Raw genomic sequence first — 16,968 nt, 5'->3', positions numbered from 1 at the left:
TCCAATATAACAAGGACTACCTACTTCTACATAGTACGGATAGTCCTAGGAACTTTAAAAAGCATAGAAAAAGACCAACTATTAGGGTAGTGCTCTTAGATTGTTTGCTCAAATCCAAAACTATTTTCACACTCCTTTCAAAAACAAAGGCTACCCTTTTAAGCTAAAGTCCTTTTATTCAAAAAGAAAAACTCTTTTCAAACAAACAAACATGAGCTAAGCGAACTAAGAGCCCGTAGATAACTACGGATGAAAAGGGTGCTTACACCTTCCCTTTTCATAACTTACCCCCCGAGCCCGTTTTCTTTTAAAAAATGTCTTTTTCTGTACTTTTTACCTTTCCTAACATTGGACAAAATAAATGTCGGTGGCGACTCTTGCTCACCGCAACATTTTGCTTGCGAAATAAAAAGTCAATTCTTCCACCGAGTTACAAGTCCCTTATATGCAACCTCCTTCTCCACTTTTATAGAAGGGCGAGATTAACCAACTAGAGATCTCCCACTCCTAACCCTCCTCTGCTCTTAGATTTACAAACATCATTCCATTGAACCCAAGAAATCTTAGAATCTCCTTTCACCCCTAAAGGAACTTTTTTTTTTTTTCAATTTACCAATCTTCTTCCAAACCATAACAACCATTTTCAAAAAAGACAAGTAGAATATGGAAATAACATTAACACAAAATGGCACATCTATGCTTTTAAGAGTTATGAATAGTCTTGAATACCCTGAGCCATCTCAAAACTTTTAAGACTAGTCTTTATGAACCAGAAATTCTCAAATAAAGGATTAACCCAAAAATACCAACCCTGAATCCAAAGTAAAGACCAATCTCTTATGTCCCCATGATCCAAAGTTAATAATCATGTTGGAAAAAAAATTAAAGTAGAATGCAGCTGTATAAATGGTAAATTATTTATTAGATTAAAAAGTTGAATTAAATGGTAAATTATGAATATAGTATATTACAATGAAATTATTATTCAATATCAAACAATTTGCTGCCAAAAACTGAATTGGTTGTTGATGTCATAAGCGGATTCCTAGTTTAAAGTAGTAGGGATGATCCCCTCAATTTTTCAAGGAATTATTGTGTTGATCGAGTATCCATTGTCTGTTTGCAAAATTAGAAATAGATAATAACCTTAACACATTGGTAAAGCAGCGTCTGTAATTACCAAATCATGTTTGTTTGTTCAACTATAATATTGATTTTCATAATGCCAAAAGTCTAAATAATTACGTCTTAAAGCTCACTTGCTTATGTAAAACATTCAAAATTTATTTAAACATTAGAGAAAGACAGTGAATTAGTATCATTCTGAAAACTAGAAACATAACATAACATGAGCAGAAGTAACATAACATGAATAAACATAAACATAAAATTAGCATCAACATTCATATAGCTAATCAATAGTACTGCTTTCTAAAAAAATTAAATTTGAATTATCAAATGAGCAGAAGTAACATAACATGAATAAACATAAACGTCGGGCGACATAGCCTTGCATCTAAACGATGTCAGGTGATAACAAACTCTCAACGCAGACCTCTGGTAATCTTAAAAACTTGGTAACCTTAAAAGTACCATTCTTAGCATCATAGACAATCAACTTCCTTTTCTTTTTCTCCTTAAGCTCCAGCAGCAGCTGACCATCACAGATATATGATGCCTTGGCGATCAGGATAGAAGACATACTCGGATTTCGCAGGCAAGAAACACTGAACAATTTAATCCAAGACTCTTTAACTCCGTATGTGTTCATGACCCAAACATCATGATCGAAAATTATACTCAAGCAATCCCTCCACACAAACAATGTCATGTTACATTCATCTCTTCTTCCATGGTCAGGAAGGGAAATCTTTTGAAAAGACTCCTTAGCCAAATCAAAAGAAACAATAATAGGCTTTGGCCGACCAATCCAATAAATTTCAGTATAGTCCAACCAATTAACGGTGCCGCTTACACATTTTCCAGCTCCATAATCGAATATAGAACCAAATGGGAACGTAGGGATTGTTCTCCAATCCCGCGTACCCAAAGTAAGAACCTTTATGCTAGTTGTGTCTTCATGGACACCGCTACGAGCCTTTATGCTAGTTGTGTAAACAACAACCACTTTGTAAAGATCGGAAACATGATCATACCCGAATCCATGCGTCACACGAAGCTTTTTGAAGACACTAGGGTTTTCAAAAGGCGGCAATTTTTTGAATTTTCTAATGCAAGGATTCCACAATACAACTTTATGTTCATAATGATCTGCAAGACAGAGAACACCGTCGCAAGAACAAGCAATGTAATATGAATTGATTACATCGGTGTAGAAAGGAAACCCTAGTTGTGTGAAATTCGTGGTTAGATCAGTGAACATGGATTGGAGTGAATAAGACTTAAGATTGAACTCATTTTGGTAGGACGAAAGGTGGAGGCGGCGCGTGGTTGAGATGCTAAGGTGCTTTCTGACGAATTTGGGATTGAATATGATAGAATTCAAGGATTTGCAGATGCATGTTAATTGGAGAAGGAGTTTCACAGGTAGCCTAGAAAGAATTTCTATTTTGAGCTCAAAAGGGAGAGTGTGCAGTGAATCTGTGATGTTAGGGTTTGGTTTAGGGTTCGTTCTCTTGGGGGAAGATGCCATAACATCTGAGTTGCCCTAATTAATCTATAAACTATAGAATGTGACTATGCATGCATGCAAGTGTGGTAGGTTTAATATAATGTAAAATTTTCAAGTGTATCTATAGTGTACATAAAATATCAATATTAAAATTTATAAGAATAATAGATAGATGAAATAAAAAAGTTTTAAAAATTGTGTATAAATATGAGAGATAATATATTTAAAAACAAATATGAATGATTGTTTGATTTGCGTATTTAATTTTTAAATTAAATATAAAATTATAAGTTTTAAAAAAGATTTTTTTTTTTTTTGGTTTTTTCTTAAACTTTAAATAGTGGTTTTTTTAAAATTATTATTTCAGGAAAATGATTGTAAGTGAAATAAATTGTAAGTAATATTTTTTAAGGTAAAAACTTTCATCAGCGCGTTAAAGAATAAAAGTCAAGTATATATTTAATTATCATAAAAGTATAAAATATATAATAAATTGTAAATAGTAAAACCTTTCTATTTAAATGAAAGAAACTTTTGTTACCAAAAAAAATGAAAGAAATAAAAAAGTTAGATTGCATAACATAAAGAAAAGACTATAATACTTAATAAATGTACAATATTTAAAAAAGAAATGGAAAAATAAAATTTAAATTTGTTTTAGGTTTCAATTGTTGTAACACACTTGTATAAATGTCTTGGAGGAATCTATCTCAAAGTAATGTCATTATTGATTCTCACACCCTCAATTAACTCTCTCTCATTCTCTCTTTCTCCACACACTCCATTGTTCATCAACTCCATTGTTCATCAATTATGTGATTGCGTGTTTTAGTAGAAATATGATCAAGATAATCAACTCTTCTCATATGATCAATGTTTTGAACAGAAAATGAAAATCTATATTAATTCAAATGAGCAGAAGTAACATGAATAAACATAAACGTCGGGTGACATAGCCTTGCATCTAAATGATGTTAGGTGATAACAAACTCTGAACACAAACATTGAGTAACCTTGGAATCGTAAACAATTAACTTCCTTTTCTGCTTCTTCTTATCCTTAAGCTCTAGCAGTAGTTGACCATCATATATATATATATATATATATATATATATATATATATATATATATATATATATATATATATATATATATATATATATATATATATATATATATATATATATATATATATAATGTCTATGTTAAGATATAAGACATACGTAGATCTTACAAGAAAGAAACACTTAACAATTTAATCTAAGACTCTTGAATTTCATATGTCTTCATGACCCAAACATTATTATCAAAAGAGTTTGTGCATTTAGGTAATACCTCTTGGTTTTAGTCGGGACATTCATTTTTGTAGACAAAATATGTGACCTATCTTGATGTTATCTACCTCGAGTTTTTCATTGACTTGAAGAGAATTGACGAGTATAAATAGGGAATTTCTTGTTTGGTGTACTTCTACTCCAAACTAGTTGAGGGTAGTATATGAAAGACTTGACAGTTGACCGAAAATAATTGTCTATTTACAGTATTTTCTGCACCTTTATTGATATTAACGTCCACTACAAGAAAAATGGTCTATGGCCACGCCAAATTGTTCCACGGCTCAAAAACTGTGGCTACATATATGCTTTGGCCTGGATTTTTAAACCGTGAAAATATGTTTTGAAATATTAAATCTGAAGTGTGAATCTGTGGTATTTTCTTCAACTACCACGGTTACAAAAAAAAAAATTAAATAAGTCGCCCAAACCAAAAAGTTTCCCTCTAAAATAAAAATAAAATAATGAATGGCGCAAAACAAAATTTGATAAGCCGCTCAAACCATTTTTTTTCCTAAACCTAATTTCTTTCCAAACCTCATCAACCCCTTTCTTCTTCTTTCTATCAGCCGCCAAAACTCAACAACCACCAAAACTCTCACGCCTCCTCATTCGATCGACTCAACCCTCGTCTCTCATTCTCTCACATCTCCATCGGTGGTTAGACTCATTCAACCATCTTCTTCATTCAATCTCACAACCATGAATACAAGCCAGCTTCGTCGTCTTCTTCTCGTCTTCGTAACTTCCGGCGCCGCTAGATAACCACCACCATCATCGCCTTCGCTTGAATAAAAGGTCTCGGAACACCAATCACATCCGAAGTACATCATTCCTCCATTTCAACCGCGATTTTGATTCTTAACACAAAACCCTAGGTTCTTTACGGACAGAATTGAACATTCACCGTCACAAATTGAGCTCAATTCCTTGGAGGTTCGATTCACCATAGCATAAGTTTCGTGTTGGTGACAAGAACTAAGCAAAGCAGTGAAGTAAACAATGAGTTCGGCAGTTACCTATCAGAGATTAACAAATGCAATTTCGACAACGACGAAGAGAAATAGAAAACCAGATGCTCCGCCTTTCAGGTATGCTTCTCCAATCTTGTCTTTCTACGACGTTACTCGTTTTTTTACGCCCAAATCCAAATCGTCTTCATCTGTTTCTTCTTCTAACGATTTCAACATTGTTGCAGGGTAAACCAAGAAATAACACACAGAGATGATGTAACTTTTTGGCTGATACTTTGTCAATAGGTTTATGAATACTAGAACATAGATGTGAGCTCATCCCAATTGATGCCAATTTATCATTTCCTTAGTCCTGAACCGTGTTGTCAATGCAGGTTTCATAGGAGATGACAAGGAGACTTTTGAGACATTTGAATCTATGGAGTTTGGACTACTCTTTTTCTAGAGGAACTGCTCATTTACTTGCAAAGATCTTGACTATCAACAAACTCTAAGGTACATGGTTTCATTCGTGATTGAGTTTTACACCGTTTATTGTCACCACATGTTTGGTTGAACACTGGTGGTTTCCTTGACAGGGGTACAACTTGGTGTTAACAACCATGCGTGGTGATTTTACTGTGTTTCATTTCCAGTCAAATTATCTAGCGTTTCTTTCAGTGCCAACGGGTGGGTTCAATCCTATGGATCCCAGTATGTCAAACAAGCAATTATCTATGGTGATGTGAGTCGTCCCAAGCCAATGACTGTTTTCTGGTCTTCGACAGCTCAAAGTTTGACAAAACGACCTATGAAGGGAATGCTTACTGGCCCTGTTACAATTCTGAACTGGTCCTTTGTTAGAGATGACCAACCTTGGTATGCAAAAGCACCTTATAAATGATGATCATTTTGTAGTATATCAGTTTCATTTAACATTGACTATTTGTTATTAAATTTGAGACTTGCTACCAGATTGCGTTGGCTATAAAGGATGAGGTTGAGGATCTTGAGAAAGCTAGCATTACTGTCATCCAAATCGACGAGGCTGCTTTAAGAGAAGGTTTGCCTCTAAGGAAATCTGAGGAGGCTTTCTATCTAAACTGGGCAGTTCACTCATTTAGGATTACAAACTGTGGTGTGCAAGACACTACCTAGGTTCAACTTCACTTCACGGGCTCTAATCTTCATTAATGATTATTATGCAGTTTATTTACTAAGCTTGTATTAATTCTAACAACATTTCTACAAGAGGATTACAACAAGTGTCAAAATTGTGGAAAGTCCAGTCCAAAAATCACTGAACCATTCTTCGGATGGTTTCACATAGTAAATTATTTGTTTCTCTCCTTGATGGATTCTATTTTTCAGAAATTGGTAATTTTTCTTCTTTTTCATGTTATTTCTCCATATTTGCTATTTGGTTGATGGTTCTAGGAAGCTCTATCGGATTCTCAAGCCAGAGAAAATGATATTAAAGAAAGCGGTGCATCCTTTGCAAGTGAAAGAAGTAGAATATTATCTAATAAGCTTATTGAGAAAACTTCACTTTCTGGATCTTTGCTACCCTCCATGGTTAGTTTCTTGTAAATATTGGCTTACTGTATTTATAATAACTCCTTTTGTGTTTCAACTTTCAAGTTGAAGTGTATATATAGAGCAAATCTTTTAATTCTCTATTCAAATTATAGGTTATGGAAATTCTACAGTTTTTGTGGGAGAATGAATCTAAGCTGTGCTCGTAGATCAGTGACGTTCAAAATCAAGGTTTTGGAAAGAAAGTCAGTCACTCAATGTTCTTTTTGGAAAACATTTTCGTTGCACCAATCAAATTCCGTCCCCAACCGAAAATAGGTGATAATGTAAGTGCGACTAAAAGGAGTTGTTGCATAATATAGAATATTGGTTTGTATTCATTGCATGTTGAAAAATATATGGTCACTGTCTTTTTAGGAGGTCCATCATCCTCAAACTTATATGTTGAATAAGGTTTTAGAGTCCATACAATCTGAAAATGTATCTTTTATCAGCATTTCAGTACTAATTAGTTTATTACTGTAGTGAGCTTATAGTTATTAAGCAAAAGATTTCGTAGTCTACAACTCCCTTTGTGTTTTTTCTTTTTTCTTAATATTACAATTACTTGTTTATAGAAAATAAACAAAATATTTGTCAATTATAGAAAATGTTGAATGATGTTATGTTTATTGTAGGGTGGAGAGGAAGCAGATTGTGATGAAGATATGGAAGAAGCTTGTGATGATCATGAAGATGTGGAAGGAGGTTGTGCTGAAGATGTTGAAGAAGGTGGTTGTTCAGAAGATGTGGAAGAAGAGCAAGGAGAAGATCAAGAAGAATAGTTGTTTTATGTTATCTAGCCCAGTTATTAGAACTTTTTTTGGTTATTTTGGGATGACTCTTTTTTGAGAGAAACTTGTGGTGGTACAACTTAAATAGTGCAGGGATCATGGATGAACAACTTAATATGGTTGTTTTGATTTTGAATTTGGGATGAAAAACTTAGTATCCAACTATTATTAGTGGATGAACTACTATTAATGTTAATTTTATTGTTAATTTAATATTGATATATATATATATATTTATACATATATATATATATATATATATATATATATATATATATATATATATATAAATATATTTATGTAATGATACAGAAATAAACCGTGGCAGATAAATGATTTAGAATGCATAACATATAACAACGGTTTTAAATAGGTGGTCATAACCAAACCGTGGCTATATCTTGAACTAATACTGTGTCGTAAACGTTAAAATGAAACCGTGGCTTTACCATATAGCCACAGTTTTTAAGTCATGGCAAGTACAAACCGCGGCCTTAATCAAGCTACCTAAATCGTGGCCTAAAAAAGCCACGGTTGTAAAAAAGGTTGTAAAAAAGGCGTGGTCTATACCAAAAAACCGTGGACTTTACTTTAGGCCACGGCCGTATACTCCACAGTTGGATTTCCGTGGCCTAAGCGTTACGCCACGGTTATTATGCATATAGCCTCGGTTTTCTAGGCGTGGCAGGAGGCCTTTTTTCCTTTAGTGGTCATAATACATATGCTACACTATTATGTTACTAATATTTCATCTAAACCACTTTCAAGCATGAATTCACCGGTATTTTTTACCTCTTGTCAGCTAAACATATGTGGAAGACTACTTTGAGGCTTAGCCACGAGTGTGCTCGATCATCCCACTTAAAGGGAATCAAACGACATAATTGTTTTCAGTTTCTCTTGATTGCATCATGTCAGATGATATTTGATGGGTGTCGTATGACGATCACCGTTATACACGACCCTTGGAGGTGATAGCATTGTATTATAGATGATTATATACCTCAATCTACCTGAGCGAATCCTTGGAAGTTGGGGAATATCCAGATTATACCTAGATTCCACCGTTTTTTTCATACCACTATTATTCGCAAGGATGTTGATAAGATTTTTGCATTGTACTTTGATCATATGACCTCCAGAGGGTGTATGTAGTGTATCAAATCCTCGTCCATGTAGAGTATCACATTCTTATAAGACCCCAGATGCTAAAGGAATTCCCCGAGACTAGCTCATTAGGAGATCTTAGAGGAGGAACATGCGAGGGCAGGCCATTTTGTTGATGTGTTATCGATATGTCATCATATTGTGGCTATTGGGATAAAGACCATAGCTAAGGGCGTGTTTGAGGAAAACATTCCTCAGATGTACATCTCCTCTTAGTAGAGGTGTCACATGTGTTACAATGCTGACGATAGAGGAGGAATATAGGTGTCGGATATACATAATAATGGGATTTTATTTTGTATATTTTTACATTTTTGTATTATGGTTTGTACTTATATTGATTATGACATGGTGACATTTTGTATTTGACATTTTCGCATTCATATATAGGTCGTAGTTCTTCTATTTTGATGTATTATTGAATGATAAGTGGTGTAGAGTGTATCGTGGGATTGATTTATAAATGACTTATAACTTAAGTTTTTTTTAAATGTCGAATTTCGTTTAACTTACCGTTAAAGGGGGTAAAATACTATCATCGAATTAATCCAGAGATTGGAATTTGGATCTACGATATAGAAATTAAAAATCAAACTAATTTTTAATAAAAATAGAATATCTCTCGACCTTGAAATAGTTTTTGTTGTAGAATAGACGCGTCCTAATTTTAAAATCATAAATATATATAAAAATAACAGTTTTGGGATTTTCGTGAACTAACACTCCAAAATTTTGTTTGTTAGATTCAAAGAACCTATTTGCTTAACATTTTTATGTTCAGCTGATTTTTAATTTTGGATGATATGCTAGTTCAAATAGCATTTTGTTCAAATACCAATACACTACAAAGTTATAACTAATGGATAACATATCGTACTAAATCAATACACTACAAAGTTATAACCAATGGATAACATATCATACTAAATCACCTATCATGGAAGATATTCAGGTGTTATCTTGGAGATGGTTAGAGGCAAAATATCAAGGGATTTAATTGCGGATTAAACCAGTGGATGTCATATCCAAAAGAATGCCTAGGGTGGAGATGCGAATAGTCGATTTCGGTTGTCGACGTCTGGTATAGGGGAGTGGACTTGATGTATAGCAAAGCACATAGGAAGTATAGCAAGAACTAAAATTCAGAAATGTTGAGAAGAAAGCAGTGGTAGTCTGTTTTGTCTTAGAAACTGGTCTGGTGTTTCGCAGGTATGAAGCTGTTAATCCTTGGGTCGGTCTTTGCTGATGACCGAACGAGTCGGAATGCTGTATTTTATTATTTTCGGCGCGATGTATAGTTTGGTCATACGGATAGGCGGTGGTAGTGGTGCTGCAACAGTATAATTTTGGGCTGGTTGTTAACATATATCTGCAGGATTTGGTGGTGTGAAAATTTTGATTTGTTGCTACTGTTGTCCATTCTTGGTCTGTTATATGAAATTTTAAATTGACAGAAATAGGTGTTAATTGAAGAAGAGAGCTAGTCTTATTTTTCACTTTGCATTGGTGTATCATGTTTTGGTGTATGTATCAGACAATTCTATTATGCAGGCATTACTTATGCCTGGTTTTATCTAATAAAATTTATTGGCTTTTCAAAAAAAAACTAAATAGCATTCATATATAACTAATCAGTACTGCATTCCTAAAAGAAAAAAATTGAACTGTATTCTTGGCGGTTCCGAGCAGAGATTCCTAAGATTGAAACATGATCAAGATAATCCCATATGACCAATGTTTTGAACAGAAAACCAAAAATCTCTATGAATTATTCAAATGAATAAACATAAATGTCGGGTGACATAGCCTTACATCTAAATGATGTCAGGTGTTAACAAACTCTCAACGCAGACTTCTGGTAACCTTGTAAATCTGGTAACCTTAAAAGTATCATTCTTGGAATCGTAGACAATCACTTTCTGTATCTGCCAAAGCTCCAGCAGTAATTGACCATCACAAATATATGATGCATTGGTCAAGATAGAAGACATGCCACGATTTTGCAAGTAAGAAACACTGAACAATTTAACCCAAGACTCTTGAATTCCAAATGTCTTCATGACCCAAACATCATGATCTAAAATTATACTCAAGCAATCCCTCCACACCAGCAATGTTATGTTACACTCACATCCATCTCTTTTTCCTTGGTCAGGAAGGAAAATCTTTTGAAACGACTCATTAGCCAAATCAAAAGAAACAATAAAAGTCTGACCGATCCGATAACTTTTCGTATAAGCCAACCAATTAACCGTGGCGCTTACCCATTTTCCAGCTCCATAATCAAATATAGCATCAAAAGGGATTGTAGGAATCCTTCTCCAATAATGGGTACCCAAAGTAAGAACTTTTACTGTAGTTGTGTCTTCATGGATACCAGTACTAGTACTATGGCAGTGATAAAGAACAACCACTTTGTAATGATCGGAAACAGGATCGTAGCCGAATCCATGGTTCGCATGAATCTTGGTACCGAACAGTGGTTTTTGAAAAGGAGGTAACTTTTTGAATTTTCTGATGGAAGGATTACACAAAACAACTGTGTATTGATAATGGTCAGGAAGGCAAAGAATTCCGTGACAAGAGCAGGCAATGGAGTATAAATTGTCTCCAGGACTATTGTGGAAAGGAAACACTAGATCAATGACGTTAGTGGTTATTATATCAGTGAACATGGATTGGAGTGGGTAACACTTTATATTGAAATTGAACAGATATTTGTAGCATGCAAAGTGTGTGGTTGATATGTTAAGGTGCTTTCTAACGAAATAGGGATTGAAAATCATGGAATTGAAGGATTTGCAGACGCAGCTTAATTGGAGAAGGAGTTTCACGGGTAGCATGGAAAGTATTTCTGCTTGGAGCTCAAAAGGAAGAGTGAGCAGTGACTCGGCGATGTTAGGGTTTGTTCTCTCGGTGAGAGTTGAGAGCGGCAGTAAATCGTTCATGCTAGGGTTTGTTCTCTCAGTGGGGTCGGTGATGCTAGGGTTGAGAGATGCGATCACATCTGAGAAAGGTAGAGAATCGGTGATGTTAGAGTTTGTTCTCTTAGTGGGAGATGCCATCACATGAGAGCAGCTGCAATAATACGGTGGTGATAGGCGGCAGTGATACGGTTTGGTTAGGGTTTATTCTATGGGTGGGAGATGCTTAAGCGTGGTTGTATTGAAATGAACCTTAACGAAACTAATATAAGGGTGTGTTTGTTTTAAGGTTACCAAAATTATTCCGGAACACATAGGCTAGGCTGAAACAATATTCCGAGGAATAATAATCCTTGGAATAGTATTCCAAGGAATATAATCTTAAGCCATGAAACAACCCATAGATTAATGTTAACTTGTGTATAGTAAGAAGATATTAAATTGTGCTTTAGGATGTGTTTGGTTTGGGGTAGATGGAGGGAAGGGAATATTTTTAAGGACAAAACTTATATACAATTCTTTAGGTGTGGTTCTTACTATTTTCCAATGATAATATGACAAATGTATAATTTCTTCTTACACGTATGCAAATTTCTCATATTTTCACTCACTAAATAATATTTAAGTACAATTGTCATATTTTTATTGGAAAATAGTAAAAACCACACCTAAAGAATTTTACATTTAAATTTTCACTCACTAATTTAAATGTATTTGAATTAAATGTATTGGCAAAGTTATTTTTAATGTCTTAATGATGATAAACTCTTGAGCTAAGTAATTTAAATTGTGTTCTTCTTATTGTTATTTAATATGTGTTTTTGAGTGAAAATTATTAAAAACATGTATTTGTGAATTACATGTTCTGCAAATATGGAAGAACCAATTATCTTCAAATCTATCATATAAGAAAATTCAATGTTCTTACAATTCCTAAAATGTCCTGCTGCTCATATAGGCTGCCACGTGGATGACTTAAAGCAACTTCCATCTATTATCAAATCTCTTATCTCTCTCTTATCCTCATGTTCTTTCTTTCTTATCTCTTATGCTGTTAGGTTTTAATATTAATAAATAATGACAATCACTTTATCTTTCTCATATTTAAACTACCTCATCTCTCTTATTTTTTTCTTCTCTCTTTCACTCTATTTTCCAACTACTTTTCTTTACTTTTCTCTTTTTCTACTTGATGTTTCTCTCTCATTTCTATTTGGTTCTTCCTTCTTCATTTCTATTTTCATCCATTCATATATAATTTTTATATCTTCATTAATTTTTAACACTATTATAATTTCTTTTGGTTTTCTCTTCTTTTTTCAAGTTGTAGTAATATTGATATGCACACAGAAACGAGTAGTAAAACTACAATAAAAATGTAAGTTTGAACTTAAATTTTTGTTTTCTCTTTTTCATGTTTTGACATATTTTTCACTTCTTTTATTTTTTCAGATTGTAGATCTATTGATAAGAACACGAAAATAGATAGTAAAAAACATCAACAATGTTTGTGAAAACATAAATTTTGGTTAGTCATTTTAGACCATATATATTATTTTTATTTATGTTATTTTTATATCTATTATTTCTAATTTTGATGAAAAAAATTGTGTATAGAAATTCCAACGCGGTGGTTCTGTCTCCTGCTGCCGAGGATATGACTAATATGTGTCAAGAAAAATATGTGGTAAATGGTTAATGGTGTTGTATTTTTGTGTTTTAAAGGTTAAAAAGCTTTTTTATTTGTTTTTCTAATTTGAATTTTGAGTTTTGCATGTAGAGGCCAAGAGGATTGAAGGCTATGGGAAGTATGAAATGTGACTTGGAATAATGATACAAATGGGATAATGGATCTATAACAACACACAACATCTAAACTATTTTGAAAGACATAATAAAATGGTGATGATATTATGAATGGATGATTTTTTTTTCTAATTTATAAGTTTTACTTTTTCTTATTAATTTTTTTGTTTTGTTCACAAAAGATTAATTTTTACATAAAAAACTTAATAATTTTGTAAATTTTAATTATGTTTTCATTTATTTGAATAATTTTTATATGTAATGGTCTAAAAAGAAGAAATTGGAAATTAAAAGCATGATGAGACTCACAATTCAATGACAGACCTACAAAGGCTAAAATGCATTGAGACCCACAATTTTTTTTTTTTTACTGTGACAGACCTATGCATTGAGACCCATAATTTAAACATTTAATTAATAGGAAAAAAATCATGACGTTCTTTATGGGAAATAATTATGAATTAAATTTTACTTATTGACATTAATAACAAAATATGGAAAATAAATCTATTTAAAATAAAAAAGCAAGATGAGTTCTTTGGCAAGTTTGCCAAGTGTCGCTCTTTCATGCATTCTTATATTTTTCCTTATGCTATAAAAGGAAACTTTCATTTAATATAATTGTATTTATTTTATTAAATTTACTTTTCATTAAATCTATTTTTTAGTTTGACCTGTACAAATGACCTAAATAATTTTTCTCTGCATCCAAAGCATTCAATACACCCCTTGGGAACGTGTAGTAGCACGCCATATTTATTATTTGGTTTTGGAAAACAATTAGCCTCTTGAATTTCGTCATTATAACATTGGAAACACACTAATAAACCTTTGCACTTCCTATTCTGTTTATAGACCTTTGCACTTCCTATTATGTTTATTCCTTTAACTAAATTCATGTCTTTATTTATTTCCTCTCTCACCAAGCGATTAATTGTTTCATTCCTTCTCTCTAAGAACAGTTTCATCAACAATGAATAGTAATAGTATTGTGAAGAATAAAAGGAAGAAGGAAGAACGAGTGAAGCTTTCAATCTCACATGTTCACAAAATGGATGTTTCCAAAGTGGATGAAGTGTATTTGATTTCATCGGTTTGCAGTCGTTGATTGTAAAATCATATCTATGTTACGAGATTTGCAACAAAGGCTTCCGGCGCGAACATAATCTGCAACTTCACCAGCAAGGCCTTTTGTTACTCCATCTTTGAATTCACTGTTTTCTATTATTTTGATTATGTAATTTTATGAATTTGTGTTGCTCTTTGTTCATCATCATATTATTGTTTTTTGTTTGTAAATTAGGGTTTCAATTTTTTTGCGGCTGAATCCATAAAAAAAAATGTATACTTTTGTTTAAGTTAGACTCTTTTCTTTTTATGATAAATGGTTTTTTTCTTATTATAATTAAATGATTTTTTTCTTTTATTTTTCCACGCAAAAGCTTTTTGATAAATTGAATTTCATTATTTTAATAATGTTGTTTGGTTTACGTTTTATTTTTCTTCTGTCAAAAAAACAATTTTACTAATATTAAATGAAATATATTATTTTATTGGTAATAATCTTAAATGAAACATCCATATTCAATAGATTTATATTGTTAAAGACCTTTTGTTTGAATAAGATAAAATTTGATCAAATGGTTCTATTTTCGAACATTTTCTAAATATTTTTTATGTAGAATTTTGATGGGATTGGATATGTTTTGAGAGGACATTTGACAAAAAGACTAAAGGAAATTTCTATCTTGTGTTTAAGTTCATTAAACATTAACACAGAAAATGATGGAAAAAAAATACATTGAAAAGATTGGAAAAGTTATATTGATATATTTTCTGTTATTTTATTGTGTTGCTCTTTGTTTATCATCTCTTTGTTTGTAAATTAGGGTTTCAATTTTTCAACACTGAATGCATCAATGTATATTGTTGTTTTTGCAAATTAGGGTTATAAATGGAGAGACTCTTTCAAGACAGGAAGTTAGACCCTTTTTCTTTTCTGATAAATGGTCTTTATGGTTTTTTCTATACGATTTGTTTCCTATAAATTATTATGTCCTTTTATTTTTTCACGCAAAAGCTTTTTGATAAATTGAATTCCTGTTAAAAAAATAATTTTATTAATATTAAATGAAATATATTATTTTATTGGTAATAATATTAAATGAAACATCCATATTCAGTAGATTTATATTGTTAAATATCTTTTGTTTGAATAAGATAAAATTAGAACAGTTATATTTTCGAACATTTTCTAATATCAATTTTATTTTTTATGTAAGATTTTGATGTGGTTGGATTATAGCATAATAAGGATGTTTTAAGAGAACATTTGACAAAAAGACTAAAGAAAATAAATTAAAAAGATTAGAAAAGATATATTAATATGTTGCTTTAGTTGGAGGAAGCACAAATATGGACAAAATAAAAATAAGTTATTTACTATGTTTTTAATGTTTTAATTCTATTGATGACTACCTATTTATCATTTTTTTAAAAAAATTTTGTATCCAATATTAAAATTTTATTTAATTTGTTCAAGACTAATTTATTATTTTTTTATATGCATTTTATTTATAGAGTATTTGAAATAAGATAAAATATTATTAGTATCTTAATAATCCTTTATTATTTAATTTTGTTATTAAAGGTTAAGGTACACATTTTTTTAAATATTGTTTTCAATTAACAAAATATTAAATTAGTTATTAAAGGTTAATGTACACTTTTTTTTAATATTATTTTCAATTAACAAAACATTAAATTATTCAATTAATTTTAATGTTACTATAAACTGTAAATAATTATAAAACATATTTTAAGTTAAGAAATTTTGTCCATGCTGCTGTTTTTATTTATGCTATAAAAGCAAAGTTTTAATTAATATAATTCTAATCATTTTATTTGATTATATCTATTTGTTTTAAATTAATTCAAAAAACTCAATAATTTTTCCCGTGTCTATTTAACTTTTCAAAATTCGTTGGAAAACAAAAACTTTCCAACTTTCAATGTCTTTTTGAAATAATCATTCAAGTGTCTATTTAGCCTTTCTATAATTAACAATTTAAAAAAAAATATTTATACTGTTATTTTCAGATTGTTTAAGTCTTTATTTAATTGACCAATCTCCTAATATTGGGGTAAAACAAGTCCATAAAAATGTTTTTTGAAATAATTATATTTAGTGTACGACTCATTAATGTTGAATGTATTTAAAAAAAAGTTCATTTTTTTTAAAAATAACACAGCCCAATGATTTTTCACGTGATTTTTCTCTATGTTTTTCACGGTTCTCAACCTCCTTATCCCATTATTCAAAACCCATTCTCATTAACGATTTCGACGGTGATTTGCATATTACAAAGGGAGGACAAAAATCAAAATAGAACATAAATGAAAAAAGAAACAACAACGATGGTGCACTACATCTTCTTCGGTGGTGATCTTTCTCCAGTTAAATCCTTCGAATCTTCTTGCTTTGTTTCCAATTTGAAATCCTCTCCTCTTCATTTCCGGAGTTAGAATTTTAAAAAATTAGTTTTATATATTAAAATTTTAATGAATAAGTAAGATTTATGAAATTGATTTATAATTAATGTGTAAATCATTTTTATTTAAAAGAATAATTTGTTGATGATGTAAACTATTTTTTTATTAGGAGCTTAAATCCAAAAATAACTGATTATATATTATTTGACATATTTTTATTGAGTTAGAATTTGCATTGATGATAATCCTTGACAATAAATAAATAAAAATGAAATTATAAGTTTTTAAATA

General features: G+C 31.4%; 2 protein-coding genes and 1 long non-coding RNA gene across 3 annotated transcripts; 1 reads left to right on the top strand and 2 right to left on the bottom strand.

The window, feature by feature from the left end:
* Positions 1-1,516: 1,516 nt before the first annotated feature.
* Positions 1,517-2,653, bottom strand: LOC131659922 (F-box/kelch-repeat protein At3g23880-like). The gene has a single exon (XM_058929035.1). It carries the CDS (start codon positions 2,651-2,653, stop codon positions 1,517-1,519), a length of 1,137 nt encoding a protein of 378 aa, XP_058785018.1.
* A 7,616-nt stretch (positions 2,654-10,269) lies between these two features.
* On the bottom strand, positions 10,270-11,520 carry LOC131659921 (F-box/kelch-repeat protein At3g23880-like). The gene has a single exon (XM_058929034.1). It carries the CDS (start codon positions 11,518-11,520, stop codon positions 10,270-10,272), a length of 1,251 nt encoding a protein of 416 aa, XP_058785017.1.
* A 976-nt stretch (positions 11,521-12,496) lies between these two features.
* LOC131657363 (uncharacterized) lies at positions 12,497-14,604 on the top strand. The gene is made up of 3 exons (XR_009300630.1): positions 12,497-12,757; positions 12,832-12,907; positions 12,997-14,604. It is a non-coding gene; the product is annotated as an uncharacterized LOC131657363 (long non-coding RNA).
* Positions 14,605-16,968: the final 2,364 nt, after the last annotated feature.

This window comes from Vicia villosa, linkage group LG3, assembly GCF_029867415.1.
Source record: "Vicia villosa cultivar HV-30 ecotype Madison, WI linkage group LG3, Vvil1.0, whole genome shotgun sequence".
NCBI classification, from domain to species: Eukaryota; Viridiplantae; Streptophyta; class Magnoliopsida; order Fabales; family Fabaceae; genus Vicia; species Vicia villosa.
The sequence above is the reverse complement of the archived record's forward strand: the minus strand, read 5'-3'. Positions and strand labels throughout refer to the sequence as shown.

Bases quoted from the DNA above. Each gene is read 5' to 3' on its own strand.
- LOC131659922 (XM_058929035.1), bottom strand. From the start codon at position 2,653: ATGGCATCTTCCCCCAAGAGAACGAACCCTAAACCAAACCCTAACATC.
- LOC131659921 (XM_058929034.1), bottom strand. From the start codon at position 11,520: ATGGCATCTCCCACTAAGAGAACAAACTCTAACATCACCGATTCTCTA.